This window comes from Nelumbo lutea, chromosome 7 (genome assembly GCF_056320005.1).
Source record: "Nelumbo lutea isolate HS-2025 chromosome 7, American lotus-T2T, whole genome shotgun sequence".
In the NCBI taxonomy this organism is placed as follows: Eukaryota; Viridiplantae; Streptophyta; class Magnoliopsida; order Proteales; family Nelumbonaceae; genus Nelumbo; species Nelumbo lutea.
Window position 1 is genome coordinate 25,814,330 of NC_142690.1, and position 16,724 is coordinate 25,831,053.

The 16,724-nt window shown below is 39.7% G+C and overlaps 1 protein-coding gene across 1 annotated transcript in view; it reads left to right on the forward strand.

The window, feature by feature from the left end:
• LOC148845781 (phosphoesterase) overlaps positions 1-14,104 on the forward strand; it is a 29,964-nt gene extending 15,860 nt beyond the window's left edge. The window contains exons 9-13 of the mRNA XM_088955386.1: positions 8,163-8,244; positions 8,407-8,523; positions 9,855-9,982; positions 10,192-10,261; positions 13,707-14,104. Of these exons, the coding sequence (XP_088811512.1) occupies positions 8,163-8,244; positions 8,407-8,523; positions 9,855-9,982; positions 10,192-10,261; positions 13,707-13,754 (445 nt within the window). The 3' untranslated portion in view covers positions 13,755-14,104. The remainder of the gene's footprint in view (positions 1-8,162; positions 8,245-8,406; positions 8,524-9,854; positions 9,983-10,191; positions 10,262-13,706) is intronic.
• The last annotated feature ends 2,620 nt before the right edge of the window (positions 14,105-16,724 follow it).

Consider the following 16,724-nt stretch of genomic DNA (forward strand, 5'->3'; position numbering starts at 1 on the left):
GGTTTCTCACAGTTGGGATGATTTATTCCCTGATTTCAGGCAGGTTGCCGTCCCTAGACCAGTGTCTGATCATTGTCCAATCCAGTTGGTTTGTAGTTGTCGAGGCAAAGTTAAAGCCCCATTCAAGCTAGAGAACTCTTGGTTGGAAGAGGCAAAGCTTATTCAGATTTTGAAGGATGTGTGGAATGGGCTGCAAGCGGAAGGTTCAGCTTCTTATATCTTGGCAAGGAAATTAGGTGCAGTTAAAGAGAAATTAATGCTTTGGAGAAAGGAGCTCTCCTTGAAGTCAGAAATAGAGAAGTGTGCCCTTTTTAGTACCATTAAGGACATCGATTTTGCTGAAGAGGTGGGCCCCATTTCCGAGGAAAGCAGACTCAAAAGAGCTCAAGCAAAGCTAAGGTATGACAGATTGGCTGTGGAGGATGAGATTAAGTGGAGACAGAGGGCCAAGGTGAGGTGGCTGAAAGAGGGAGATAAAAATACACACTTTTTTCATTAGATGGTCAATGCAAGGTTGAGAGCTTCTTCTATTTCCAAGCTGGAATGGGATGGTAAGGTTGGGATTTCCGATGCTGATATTAAAGGGGTGGCTACAAGTTGTTATAAAAAGCTCTATACAGAATTTTGGACTTGTAGGCCTTTTCCCAGGAATCTCCCTTTTAAGCAGTTAAGTGAAGATCAAAAGCTGTATATTGAGAGGCCGTTCTCAGAGGAGGTCAAATCTGTTATTTCCTTGATGGTGGCTGATAAGTCTCCTGGCCCGGATGGTCTCACCATTTTGTTCTATACCAAATGCTGGGATACTATTAAGCAAGACATTATGAAGGTTTTTCAGGCTTTTCACGAAAATGCTTCCCTTCAAAGGAGTTTGAATGCTACTTTCATTACTCTTGTTCCAAAAGTTGAGGGGGCTGTGAATGTTAAAGACTTTAGGCCCATCAGTCTTCTCCATAGTTTCTACAAGATTTTGGCTAAAGTCCTTGCTGAGAGAATGAAAGGGGTGTTAGGAAGTGTCATTTCTAACAATCAATGTGCTTTTGTGCCTGGTAAGCAGATGCTTGATTCGGTTCTCATTGCTAATGAATTAAATCACTCGAGAAGAAGAGAGGGTGTTCCAGGTTTAATCTGCAAATTAGATATAGAGAAAGCTTATGATCATGTTAATTGGAGGTGTTTGGATTCTGTTCTACATCATATGAACTTTGGGCAGAAATGGAGGAATTGGATTAAGGTTTGTACAACATCTCCTAAATTCTCAGTTCTGATTAATGGCCAGTCAGCTGGCTTCTTTGAAAGTTCTAGGGGGCTGAGGCAGGGAGATCCTCTGTCCCTTTTTCTGTTTATCTGTGTAATGGAAATCCTTACCCTTTTCTGCAAAAGGGTTGCTGAAGATGGCAGTTGGGAAGGCTTTGCAATTTGTCAGGAGGGGGGAAAAGGTTAATCTTCTTCAGTTTGCTGATGACGCATTGTGTTTTATGGATGCTTCCCCATCCCAGTTGAATCTCATGCTTGGTGTTTTAATTTGGTTTGAAGTGGTGTCTGGGCTTAAGGTGAACTTGAACAAAAGTTCTATCATTCTGGTGGGGCAGGTTTATAATTTAGAGGAGTGTGCTGATACCTTGGCCTGTAAGACTGATTTTCTTCCTGTGAAGTACTTGGGTCTCCCTTTGGGGGCAAATTGTCTCCCTCCCTCGATTTGGGATCCAGTCATTGAGAGAATGGAGAGGAAATTATCTTCTTGGAAGGTGAAGTACCTCTCTTTTGGAGGGAGGGTAACCTTGATCAAAAGTACTCTCTCTAATTTGCCAACTTATTTCTTATCCCTAATTCCTATCCCTGTTGGTGTGGCTAAGAGATTGGAACAGCTTCAGAGGAATTTTCCAACTTATTTCTTATCCCTAATTCCTATCCCTGTTGGTGTGGCAAAGATATTGGAACAGCTTGAGAGGAATTTCCTTTGGAAAGGCTGGGAGGAGGACAGCAAGGTTCATCTAGTTAACTGGGACCAAGTCTGTCTCCCTAAGGAATCAGGTGGTCTTGGAATAAGGAAGGTAAAGAGTTTCAACACTGCCCTTTTGTGCAAGTGGATCTGGAGATTCTCGACTGAGAGAAATGCTTGGTGGAGATCTCTTATTGCTGTTAAGTATGGGAGTGGATAGACTGGAGAACTAGAGCGCCCCCCCCCTTGGGGTAATTCTCTGTGGAAAGGAATTATGAGATTTTTTCCTATTTTCGGAGAAGGGATTTCTGTGAAAGTTGGTAAAGGTGATAGAACAAAATTTTGGAGTGATGAATGGTGTTCAGAAGGCCCTCTTGCTGTTTCATTCCCTCACATATTCAGTTGTGCAGTGAATCATGAGGCTACTGCGGTTGACTACTTCTCTCTGGAGGAGAGCTCAGTTGCTTGGTCCCCTCTTTTAAGGAGGAACTTGTTTGACTGGGAGTTGGAAGAATTCTTGGAGCTGCTGAAGACCCTCTTTAGCCAGAAGATTGATGGATTGGGGGAGGATGAGTTGTGCTGGAAGTGGAAATCGGATGGGATCTTTACTGTGAAGTCCATGGTTGATAAATTATGTAGTGAGGGGCATGCTGATTTCCCAGCTGCTCTGATTTGGAATCCGATGAGCCCTTCTAAAGCTAACTTTCTAGTGTGGACGATGGCTCTGGACAAGTGTCTTTAAAGATCAAATCTGCTGAGAAGAGGCATTCCAATTATGGATCCAAATTGTGTTCTTTGTGGGAAGGATGCAGAAACTACAGATAACCTATGTCTTCATTGTCCGTTCTCTCTTCAGATCTGGATGCATTTTTTCCAAGCTTTGGGTGCTAAGTGGGTCATGCCAAGATCAGTTAAGGACCTCCTCTGTTGTTGGAAGCGGAAGGGTCTGAATAAGAAGGGAAGACTTATGTGGAATACAATCCCAGCTGCTGTGTTGTGGTCCATTTGGACTGAGAGAAATGGTAGATGTAATAGGTCAAAGGATTTGGATGATGTAATTCAGAAAGCTATGGGTAAGCTGATTTCTTGGATCTCCATTTCTGGGGAGTTTAGGAATATTAGCTTGCCTGTTTTATTTCAATCTTGTTCCTGGTGGAAGTTGTAATCTTGGCTGCTTTTGAGACTGCCTTTTTGAGTCTGAATTGCAGTTTGTTTGTGTTGAATAAATTTACTTTACCTTTTCCAAAAAAATTAGAGGTAACCAAAAACCTGTCTAGTCTCATAAGAGTAGGGATATCTTGATTGTTGGTCCAAGTAAACCGACTACCATGAAGGTGTTAGTCTATTAATTCAAATCTGTTGATGAAGTCAGCAAACTGAATCATATCCTTGGATCTTTTCCCTCTAGAATTTCTCTATTCAGCAGACAAAGTGACATTAAAATCACCACCAATAACCCAAGGGTAAGACATACTTTCCCTCACCACAGCCAGCTCCTCCCAAAACTCCTCCCGCAGACTTTGATCATTAGGACCATACACATTTGTGACTCGACAAACATTCCCATCTGCAAATTTCAGAGGTAGGGAAATCGAGAAATTTCCAATATGAGAGGAAATCAAACTACAAACCGACGGATCCCACATACTTAGCAGTCCCCCTGCACTCCCAACTGCTAGCTTTGCTCTCCGTCTAACTTCTCCCTCCCCCTAGATGCTTCTAACTACTGCAGCCTCTACACTATCCAGCTTGGTTTCTTGTAGCAAAACAACTTTCGACCCTGACTTCTTCAGAGACTCACACACTACAGGCCTTCTTCTACCCGACTCCAAACCCCTTACATTCCAAGATAGCAATTTTAACTCCATTACAAACACCTGAATCCAAAGCAAACTTATTCCTCAGGACTTTCTCCCCCCCTCACACTCCCCTCACTACTGCCAGCCTTGCTGTTTGAACCCCATGTTAACCGCATCATTTCTCTGCTTCTCTTGGATTTATTTCCTCCCTTCTTTGCTGCAACATTCCCCCTTGCCATAAGAACTCTTTGTTCAACTCACTCCAAGTATTTGATGTCTCCTCCTCCAACCCCTCTAACGAAATCCCCAGAAAATTACCCAATCCCAACAGTTTTAATGAAACCCAGGAGGAAGCACTAGAGGTCAATGGTTGTTTACCTCCCTGACTCGACTGAAACAACATCAATCTACTGTTCTTCTGCGTCTGATTTGCTATTTCAACACCCTCAGTGGTAGCACTTTTCCTTCTTACTTCCGCCTGGCATGGTCTTGATCATCTCCCCTGTCTTCAGCTTGTGAATCTGAAACCACCATCGCAATTGGATCCACCTTAGTCTGGGCGTCTTCTACTCTCGACAAGGCAAACTGTTGAGCATCTAGCTAGGTTTCGGCCCCAAGTGAAGCAGCCGATGGAGGTAGAGGCTTTGAAGTAAGAGAGTGAAGGTCCAAAGCTCCCCTATCGTCCTTTGTCTCCACCCGTAGAGAACTTGACCGTTGGTAATGAGAACCCCGGTTGACTCCAGAACCTTTAAGAGGCTGGCTTGACCATTCGAGATTCCTAAAAGTCGGGCTACTGGGCGTCCTATGTCCAAGAGGAAGCCTGGACTCACTAATTGCTTGGGGCCCAGGCCCAAAACCCGAAATAAAGAGGGGGGACTTTGACTGGGCTGGAGGTGGCGAAATTGGCCCATTACCTTCTTCTAAATTATCTTGGGCCATGTGGTTCTCAGAATAAGGTAGCTGTCGGTCCATACCCTGGTTTCTTGGCGAGCAACCCTCCCTAGGTGCCACGTGCATCTCAGCCAAACACTCTTTAATTAGGCATTTAATGTCCTCTACTCCCAAAGTCTGCCCTCTAGCCCTAGAGTTTGAAATTCGAAACCTGATGAACTTACAATTTATCTATAATTTTTGAGGACTTTAGCATGGATTTTTATGCCGGTTTTATTAATTTTTGCCTTAATTTAGCTTAATGCTAAGAATAAGTTCAGGGATAATCAATCCAAGAAAATGAAGGAAAAAGGCAAGAAAAGAAGGTTCAAAAAGACCAATTTCAGTCCAGCCCGGTCGTGGAAGCAAGAGAGAGCACTTCGGCCCAAAAAGAGCAAGTGAATTCCTTGAGAAAACCCAAGAAAATAAAGCCTAGCTATGAGGAGAATTCGGCCCAGCAAGGAAGGCCCATTTTTAGCCCAAATAACAGCCTAGAGTGTAGCCCACATGAGCTCAAAAGCAAGCTAAGTTGTAGCCCAAATAGCAGCCCAAAGGGAGTTAGGGGCGGCAACTCCTAGATGTTTCTTGAAGAGAAGGAGGGAGTACTCTAGAAGGTTCATGAGGGGTGTAATACACCCCATTCTAGAGGCTTCAAGAAGGGGCAAGAGCCCCCTTGAAAAACTATATAAGGAGGCCTCTAGGAGGGGAGAAAGTTGTTCAATTGCTTGAGAGAAAGGCTCTCCCACTCTTAGAGGTTCGGCCACCTTGAGAGAAGAGAAGAGAAGAAGGCTAGGCGCAAGGAAGAAGAAGAAGAAGGGCTGAAGGAAGTTCAAGACAAGCAAGCTAGAAGAAGAAGGTGAGTTCGAATTGAGGGTTTGTGATTCAAAGATCTTTTGTAATAAATCATTTGTAGTTTCATCATCTTTTGATTTGAATTCAGTTTCTTAGTTATTTGTTCTTTCTTCTTTCTCCTTGTTTCTATTCTTCCTTGATGTATTTCAGCTTGTAAAATTTCAGTTCATCAATCTAATTCTTTTTGATTCATTCAAATGGTCATGCATTGTACTTGAAGTTTCTTGAATAAGGGTGTGATTGTAGAGTAATTCGGCCAACTAATCTTCAAAACTCAGATCTGAATTCTCAGATATGAGATTGCAAGATCTGAATTGCTTGAAAGAGAATTCAGATCTGCAATTTTCAGATTGGGCGAATTAATCTACAGCTTGGAATCCCTAGAGTGCTTGAGAGAGACTCTAGGAATTCAGATCTACTATTCAAGAACTGAATTGAGTGCAAGGTTAGAGATAACTTGCACAATTCAGTTGGTGATCAATTCAGATTTGAATTGATGCCTTAAAAGTGTTTGAAGAAATGCATGCATGGGGATTAGATTCTTGCTAGAGATAGGAGAACCGTCACTCATGCATAGGATGAACATGCGCTTGAGAGAGGCTGTTCATGACCTTGGGGTTTCACCAAACCAAGGTTCAATCATGATTCATTCGAATGATCCAAATTGATAGATTGCTGAATTCTGAGATTGACATTTACTGCTTACTCTTCTAACCTGAATTGAAGGCAATTGGACCAATGATTTAGATAGATTTTAATTTAGGATTTCTTAGCTTTCATTAGAGTTTTGATTTATTTGTTGATCAGATAAGAAGTGCTCAATTTAGTATTGGTAATTGTTTCCTAAATCCTCGTGGGAACGATACTTCACTCACTACTTTATTACTTGAACGGCTAGTGCACTTGCTAGTGTCACAATGAGCCACACACCAAAACCCATCCCACTGGACACCTCCCTTTGAGATCAGAGGGCTCGGGATAAAACTGAGCCCATCTCTTCTTCTCTACCATCGACTGTCGGGGAGCTCGACTGAGCACGAGGATTCAGATGCAACACACCTGCAGACGTTCGGGGTTGGAAGCCTTCACCAGATTCTTGAAAGACCAATGTCTTGGTACAATCTGAAATCACTCTCCCCTCTCTCTGAACACCCCCAAACATCCCTTCTCCCCCTCTCCATATGCATACAGACGGTAGAAACTCCGACCAGATTTGGGTGGAAAACAGGACTTCCCCCCACAACAACTTCAATTCAGCAAGAGCGGATTTCTCCCTACGAACCTTAATTCTGACCCACTCACAAGTAGCAATCTCCAGTGGTAAATCATCCGTCTCAGTGAAGCCCCTACAGGCATCACCGATAGATTTTGTTACACTTGGACACTAGAGAAGAAGAGGGAGACCGAACACCCTGATCCATACCGACTCCAAGTCCTCCCCTTCAGAAAAATGATTTGGGCAGGGGCAGCCCGCACTCGCACCCCACCAATCCAACATGAGCGGATTTCTCCCTAGATGCCAAGGCCCATTCCGTAAAACCCATTCCGCATCAGCTCTTGAAGGGTAGATGAAAAGGAAGAGACCATCTGCCATTTTCTTCACTTTTACCACCCCCATCTCTCGCCATTGCCTGTTTATCCAAGTCTCCACTTCCCTAATCCCCTCCCCCCACCGAAACCTCCCCACCAAATAGTTCCACAAAAAACTCTCTTCTTGCATCCGCCTGAGGGTCAGTAACTACAACCCATTTGTCGCCAACCTTCTTCACCTCCGACGACCCAAAACCAGGCCAGGCTCCTGTTGCTTTCGCATTACTCTAGGAAAAGTTAGCCCTTGTCCTCACTTCTTTCTCCACTCTTCGATACCAGTTGTTCGCATCCCATCTTCTCTTCCCTCCAGCAGATTTGCTGGGAGGGAAGTAGTGAGCCATATGGACTGAGAAAAAATGAAACTACAAACCCTCACTAAAACCAGTCACCGACGTTACCAGATCACTAAAACGAAACTACAAGCCCTTGTCCTCACTATACATGGTAATTCTCAGTATAGACTATAGATTGGTAAAATATTTTTCTATTTCTATAATTTCTTATGCCTTATTGTTTTATCAATAATGTTTCTTGTACCTTGTTACTAGTATTTTATAACCAAAACTACTTTTTTGTGAACCTGTTAGATTTACACGTTTCTTAACCATATTATGTTTGTCTAGATCCTTCTAATGTATCCACATCTATTATGTGTATCGCTAACCCCCACCCCCCAATATTCATAGTGATGTTTTAATCCTTGGGCATTATAAATCCTGGTTACTTTGAATGCCTTTCAAGAGTAGTTTGTACCAATTGCTTCCAACATCATACACATTTTGACACATTGGATGAATCTATATTTGAATTGGATGTACTCAAGTAAGCAGTATTTCTGTGTTTGTGGTTCTCTTTTCTTTGGAAAAATAAACAGTCTTTTAATGTTCTATTTTTAAGCAAACCATCTTGCAAACATACTGATACAACAATTAAATGTTTTTTGGATCAGAAGCTGATAAATTTTATTAATGAGTAGAAATGCAAAGTGTATAATTACATTTTATACAAGTATTTCCAGATCAATAATTAATTATTACTTCTTTAAATCTCAGAATTGGTGCTGATGCTTGGTCCCTTCTGTATCCATCAATACCGCAGAAGCTGCAGATACTGTACAATGATGGTTACAAGCTGGTTTGTTTCTCTCTCATGTTTAAGAGTACCAAATCCTTATAATGAAGTGGAATCTTTTCCTCCAAAAAACTTGTGTTCTTGTGACCAGCTGATCAAAGTCATTTTGCTTGTTAGGTGTGGAAGTAGTCTACACCTTTAATTTAAAAATTTCATCATTTGTAGGTAATTTTCACCAATGAATCAAACATTGAGCGCTGGAAGAATAAGAGACAGGTAGCTGTTGACTCTAAAATTGGACGGCTCAACAAATTCATTAAGCATGTCAAAGTCCCAATTCAGGTTTCTGTACAATTCTTTCTGTAATATTAACTTATTTGTGATTTTTCAGTGGTGCCACTAGATTCTGATGCCTTGTTTTTATATGGTTTACAACGATTGGAGTGAATAATTGAATAGTGCAAATATAGGTAAGGTCATTCAATTAAGTACTTTGTTTTTGGACAAAGAATGGAAATGATTCTTGTCTATTTGTTTATAATGACTAGAGTGCATACTCACCAATATGGGTAAGTCTACTCAGTTGAGTACATTATTCATGGTGGATCACTATGAACGAGAGGGGCTTGCATGTTTTAATGCATATGGTGTATCATGTATGTAGTCATAGATCATCAAAGAACTCTTGATGGTAACAAAATTGAGACATCTAATCATTTGTTCCTTCATTGTGGGTTTTCTTTCAGAATCTGGTCACATTTCTTTAAAGCCATCTTTTATAACAGTTGTGTGCTCAATTCTGTTAAATTTCTTTTGTAAAGCGGGATGTGGTGAAAGAAATAAGAGGATTTTTTTTTTTTTTTGTGGTCTGCCTTCTGGCTTTTTTGTGGTATGTGGTGAAAGAAATAAGAGGATTTTTTTTTAATAAAAAACAATCTCAGGAGGAGAAGTTGGTAAATCGAATAGTTGAGAAACTTAGAGGATGACTGAGCATTAACATACATTTGAAAGAGGATTTTTTGTCTTCTTTTTTGGCTGTTGATTTTTTTGGGGTCTCTTAAGGATGTTCATATGTACAGAAACTTTTTGTACAGTGAACCTGATCTACTTGTACAGCTTTCTTTTTATTAATACAATTTTAGTTTAGCTCTTCAAAAAATTAAGGAAAAAAAGAACTCTTGATGGTTTATGTCAAAGGTATCCTATGGGCAGTCTGAACCATCTACTTTGTGAAACCTTTTGTGGCTATTGTACATATTTTTATTGACCATGAAAAGAAAAGATGATTGACTTGATAAACTAAAACTAATGGGTGTTCAGCATTTTTTTGCTTATGTATAATTAGTTGTACCTACACTATAGTTGCTCTATTTGCTGGACCATCTAGGTTGATGGACTCATCCAGGAAATTGCAGGTAGAGAGGCAGGTTACTCCATCCACATATACAAACTACAGCTGAATATTCTATCTGATGATTGTTTTGAAGCAGGGTATTCTTTAGGGAAGTAGGAATTAATAGGTATTTTTTGTTATTAACTGTTAGCATTTGCCTAACTTTGGAAAATGTTTGCAAGGATTGTACATCTGAAACCTTCCTTGCCACAGCACATATAGCTTATGTGGAAATAACTGGAGATTGCAGGCAATTTACTTATGATACATCTGGATGCAGGTCTTTATAGCTTGTGGATTAGGAAGCACTGGTGGTCAAACAGAAGATTCCTTTCGTAAGCCCAAACCTGGAATGTGGAGACTAATGGAACAGCATTTCAATTCTGGCATTGCAATTGACATGGATCAGTTATTATTCTAATCTCTTTCTTTTCTCCCATGCTCTTAAGTTTTGATTTTTGATATATTGTTTCTACTAGTTTCCTGTAAGGAGTTTACATTGGTGCTAGCTAATAATTTCTCAATAATTTCTATCCAGTTGCCTGTCATCTACCATTTTTTTCTATTCTAAGAGGTCAAGAGACCATTGTCTGATATAACTTGTCTCTGCACTGTAGATCCTTTTATGTTGGTGACGCAGCTGGGAGAATCAATGATCATAGTGATGCAGATATCAAGTTTGCACAGGTGTTCTCAAAACTTCTTAATATATTTATCATTTTATTGTATTTTCAGATAGTTTAATTTCTCAGCATTTTGGTTTTATTTGATTCCTTGAATAACCATCCACCTGTGCTTGATGATGCAATCTGTTTCCCTTTATGTACTCATAATGAATGAATGCAAATTTCTTTGACGTCAGGTGAGCCAGCCCATGTAGTTTGAAAAATGCTAAAATCCTTGGTTGTTTGGGATAATCAAAATATCACAACAGAGATTGCCTTTCAAATTGAATGATCTTTCTATGAAAAATTCCCCCTTTCTCTTCAGTGGTTAAACTCATTTATTACAACAAAAGGAAAATACACATGAAAAGGCCTCAAAGGCCAAACAAATACCAATTACAAATTAGAAATAACCAAATATAAATATCACTTCAACAATGAATCACTTGCAAGTTCCAGTATGTATTTCTCTTGTCAAGAGAGAATGGTATTGGCATATGTAGGATTCCATGAGAAGAGTTACCCATCCTGGACACCAAAAAATGACCCTACCTGGTGAGATGATGAAAAGCCACCAAAGGAGCTTCATATCTATCCAACCAATATCTGTATTATCACCTCCACCGCCATGAGACTGAAAGCCTGTAGAGGTGGAAACTGAGGCGCTGGATTTTAATTGGAGCTAAAGTTTATCTTTTTTTTTTTTCTTCCTACGTGGCAGCTGGGTGTGGATAGATTGGCATCATGGATAAGTAGATATTTGTCATTGGGTAGCATGATTACTCTTACTAAGAGTGTTGTGGTTGGCTTACCAGTTTATTTCATATCAATACTAAAAGTTCCAGCAAAAGCAGCGAAGATGGGGAAGATACAATGAGATTTTCTTTGGGAGGGAGGAGGTGAAAGGAAGAAAATTGTGTTGGTTAAATCAGATTATGTTTGCACGCCTAAGAAGTTGTGTGGTTTGGGAATAAGAACTATTGATCTAAATAGAGCCTTGCTAGGTGAATGGTTATGGAGATTGGGGAAAGAGAGATTCACTGTGAGAAAGTGGTGCTTAGTAAATATGTGGTGGTCAGGTTCGAATGGGATTCTAGAGAAGTATCTTTCTCATTTCGAGTATGTCTATGTAAAGGGATTATGAAGTTCCAGATAGAATTTGTTAGGTTCTCTAAATTTATGGTGAGAGATGGTAATATGGCAAGGTTTTGGGAGGATGAATGGCGTGGAGATGTAAGGTTTGTGAAATCTATCCTAGGTTGTTTAAGCTGAGTTCCAATGATATATCAGTGGGTCAATTTTTTGAAAAGAGGAGGAACAGATTGTGTGGTGTCGAATTTTCAGAAGATCATTGCTTGATAAAGAAATTGGTGAGTGTGCCATGTTATTAAAATTGGAAGCTTGGAAGGTAACACTGTCAAAACTGACATGATTTGGTGGAAGAGTGCAAGGATGAGGCATTTTCTGTCAAGTCATTTTATGAACCTTTGGTAGGAGGGCAAGTTGAGACTTGAGAGTGCATTTGTTAGAGGGGTGTGGGATAATCCAATCTCTCCTAGGCTTGAAGCATCTACATGGCTATTGTTGATGGATGGTATTTTAACTTTTGGATACTTCAGCTGCCAAGCATTTGTCTGATGTGTAATGATAGAAAAGAAGATGATGCTTCACATTTACTCATCTATTACAGAATAGCGGAATTTGTATGTTATTTCTTTTTCCCATTATTCCAGGCTACAAGACCAGCTATGTCTCAGACAAAGGAGATATTCACTTAAATGTGGTGAAAAAAGGAAAAATTCCTGGTGCATCATCCCTTTTGCAGTGTGCTAGGGTATTTGGAAGGAAAGAAACAGACATTTTTGAAGATTAAAAACAACCAAGAGACAAAGTTGTTGCTGATATTGGATCTTTGGTTGTGGACTGGGCATTAGCACATTTAGAATTCAAAGAGGCAAAAGGAGAGGATTTTGGGGCTAATTTATGGACAGGTTTGGATAATTGGATTTATACAATATATTTTCTTAAGGATCAATGGGATATTGGGATCCGTTTGAATTATGCTGACAGATTTGTTATAACTTGTTGGGTGCACCAATAGTTGTTAGGTCTGCAATTGGTTGGTAAATCCAATAGAACTGAGTAGAAGCAATCCAATTGTACTAGGATCTGGGTCTTGCATCACTTGTCCTGATTATAATTGGGCCGGTTTTGAGTTTTGATATTATGTCTTGATTAGAATCGGGTTAGGGCCTTATTCCAACTATATAGGGTCGGCTATACGAGTCCTGTTTCACCATTCCATTCATCCAAAGAGATCGGTTTCAGCCCTCACAAAATAGTGCTCACACCATACTCACAGCCAGTTGCAGCTGTGCATTGGGAATATTTATTCATGAATAAAAACATACAAGTACGGAGATATTCCCAATACATGGTTGCAAGTGGCTGTGAGTACGGTGTGAGCACTGTTTTGTGAGGACTGAATCTTAGTTCTCCAAAATGATGCAGGAACCCTTGCTCATTTTCCACCACAACTGGGCATAGCAATGCTTCCGGGGAATGATTTAGCATAAACACAAGAAGACAATTCAGGGTCCATGACCATAAGGTTTCCCTGGGTGTATGTGTATCATAAGGTTTCCCTTGGGAAGGCTAAATGGAAATTTACCTTTGAGGTTTCCCCGGCTCTTGACTTTTGGAAACAGCTTCTATGAAAAACTTATTTTAGCATTGAAAATTGACTTCCTGGAAGCATTGAAAAGCACTCTCAGTTTCTTCCCTTTAATCTGGTAAATATAGGGTCCGTATCTGCTGCAAACACGTGCATAATGGACTATGTAACTAATCATAAGTGAACATGTCAGTGTTCCGTACACATGAGACCCACATGTGGTATGGGCTCCATGTGTATGGAGCACTGGCATGTTGACTGTAGTTGGTACATAGACTGTTATGCACGTCTTATTGGATTAAATTGGATATGGTTTGATTTGATCAGATAAGGATCCAATCCAATGGATGCATTCTAATATCTTCAAAGCATCTTGTCCTCTACTCTTCAAGCATTGAGCCAGAGGTCTGATACTAGCCCTCCACATCATCAAGCTCTCTGTTCTTCGTCCTTGCTTTATGTCCTTGGCTATCTGATATTCATATTATCTCAAATCCTCACTCTTCATCTTCCCATCCCCAAACTATTGAAGATCTAATATCTTCTTGCATCTGTTCTTTTTGCTGATTTTTCTTCCAGCTAAGTTGCTCGAGGTTCTGTCCATCTTCAATTTACCGGAGATGTACCACCTAACTGTGGGAAATTAATTTTGTCGATGATAATAGAAACACGTCTAAGAAATCTGTTTGTGATGAGAGTTTCAAGGTTTAAAATATCTGCTGTTGCCACGATCCAAACGGTCTATTGATATTAACCATTCGTTGACTAATGTAAACTTTACTTTTGTATGTAGGTGCTGGGATTAAAATTTTATCTTCCCGAGGAATATTTTGGCTTATGAAGGACGTCTAACCATTACTTTTGCATCATAACGTTTATGCTCTCTCGTTCCATATCATACTGTCTGCAAATCAGAGGGACGAACATGGAGTTTATTTTGTACATTGGCAACCACCCAATCTGTAGTTACCTATTTGAGCCTTGTTTACAAGGCAATTTTTATGATGCCCGCCGGGAGAACTTTGACCAATCAGAATCCTCTGAATTTTTTTGATGAATATATCAGCTGATTGGTTACTATTTCACATTATCAGATTTTTAGGTACTAATGTAAATGGCACGTGCTATGCATGCCAAAGTAAAGGATAAATATATAACCGCACATTATAAAATCAAATTTAACTTTTACAACCTACAAGCTATAATACTTGAAAGACATGATAAGGACTGACAATTATTGTTTTGATTGATGATCCAAGGAAGCGGTAGGGCCCTTAACCTTTATGTTTGATAGTAGGTGAGTCTGAAGATTTGAGTTCAGGTTGGCGGCTCACACGTTGTGCATGCACCTCTCAACGTGCATTTGAAATATTTCCCGTACTTGTCATGGAAGGATGTTATTAATATACGGTTGGGATGTGCAGTGAGGTGCCGATGTGAATTCCTGAAGATTGTCCAATGGCAACGGTCTCCTATTTCAGTGAATACTTTAATTAGGGCGTGACCTGACCTGACCTGACTAAATGGAGGTTATTGAATCTGACCTGACCTTTTTCATTCTCTTATATATAACACATATCAACACAAATATATCAATGCCACAGTCTACAGGATGTATTTAGCAAGAGTTTCCCATGGTGATTTATCAGGTCAATGATTCCATCCATTGTCCACTGACATCACTACTTGCGGTCCCCTAATGATGGACATGATGTATGAATGAGCAAGATATGTGCTTTTAGGTCCAAAAAGCACAGTTTGGGACCTATTTGGATGGCTGAAGCTTGAAGCTTTGGTTGAGTTGTTTTGCAGAAACCACAAAAAAAAGGCTTCAATTAATTGAGAGCTCTATTTTGGCTGAAGGATAACAAATCTGGGCTTTTTTTTTTTAGATTTTCACCAAACATTTCTTTTATGCTGTCCACATGGGTGGAAAAATAGAATAGACTTGACATAATTGAATCAAATTCAAAATGCTTGTTGGAAAAATAGGAATAATAAAATATTTCAAAATATTTGTTGGACTCCCCAATAATCGAGAGGGATAGGAATAGTGTCATGGAGTTTACTTCCATAGGATGTAAAGAAAATATATCACTACCCCGAACTGGTATGGTACATAAGAATCATTATTGAAGGAGATTTCATTAGGAATGGCAACGGGGCGGGTTTGGGGTGGGGCACCCCCTCTTTGTCCCTGCCCCGTAGTCAAGATACTTTGCCCCAACCCTGCTGGTGGGGTGGGTTTTGGGCGAGGCATCTACTCCTTGGGGATGGGGAATCTTTGAATTTTTACTGTTCCAAGGCAGCTACTTAAAAATTATCCATTTTGTGGATAATTTACATATGGGATAAAGGAATTTGGGGGTATTTTAGGAATTGAATTATAATATTTTAGGGGTATTTCAAAATATGGAATTATGGGATCTTAGGATTTTAAGAATTTAGGAAAATTTTAGAAATATTTTAAATATCAATAATAAACCTAGAGAAATTTTACTAATTTACCTTTAGGTTTGGGGAATTATATACAAAACCCGTCCTTGGCCCGTCCTCGATTTGAAAAAAAAAATATTTTTCCTATCCTCGCCCTATCCCCATTTAGGGATGGGGAAAACCAGCCCCATTCGGGGTGGGGTGGGGCGGGGCCCCGGTTTTACGAGGGAAATTGCCATCCCTGGATTTCATGTTTGTAATCAATAGCTTTCAAGGAAATGGTTAAACACCTCCCATGGTCTTATTTTTGTTTGCTTTAATCTCTGTTTAACTATTGTATTCTCATGTCTTGTTTTTAGAAAGGCAAATGGGCAAAGGCAACGAACTGGTTGGCTAACTTTGGTCATAGAGTTATGGGTTTTGAGAGTCTTTCCTTAGGTTGGCAATTTAATCAATTGTATGTGTGATGCTTATGGGAGGGCTCCCCTTGTTTGGTGCAAACTGCAAAGTATCAATATGCCTGATACATCAGTAGTGGCATATTGGGTATATATATATATTTGAAACACTCCCTGTAGGAGCATATTGGGAAGCCCCCGATACGTACCAATACTTTGAACCTTGGTTTGGTATATATAAATATATGTATGTATGTGTAATAATATTTGATTATTTAATCAAATTTAAATTTAAATAATTTGATTGGAATTTGCTCTGTTCACACCTTTAGCTTCTTAGGTGAGGCTCACTTGCAAAGCCAAAAGGCCATGCAAAATGGGCACTTAGGGCCTGTTTGAGAGGGCTTTTTCAGGGTGGCTTTTGACTTTAAAATATCAATACAATATGCCCGATGCAAGGTGTATTGTATTAGTATTTAAAGACATGGATGGAATAGCATGATGCATGCGGACCTATGGTGGTGGTCATTACTGCTACTAAAATTATAGTGTCGGTTATAACCACTACTAAAAGTTTGACTGCTAGCATTAAGCCAACAAATTGCCATTCAATATTCATTAAAACTTTTTAACAGTTTGTATAGGTTTTCTTGACAATTTGGACCACACATATCCAATTGCATTGGCAGTCCAGACTTGTTAGATCAATGTGATTCATTTTGTTTTCTAAGCTGGTGTTTGGAACTGATGCCATTTCTTCGAAAAATGGCACGGCATCAAGGTTTTAAAAAACTAAAGGCATAATTGAGGTGTAATATCCCAAAAAAGGTGAGGTGTAAGGTGTAAGCTTTAAAGTGTTGCGTAAGCCACACAACTTAAGAATAAAATTAATTAAAGTTTATAAACTGATAAAAATAACATATAGTATACCGTGTTAGAATGATAGAAGATATAAATATCTATAAAATAAAAGTTTA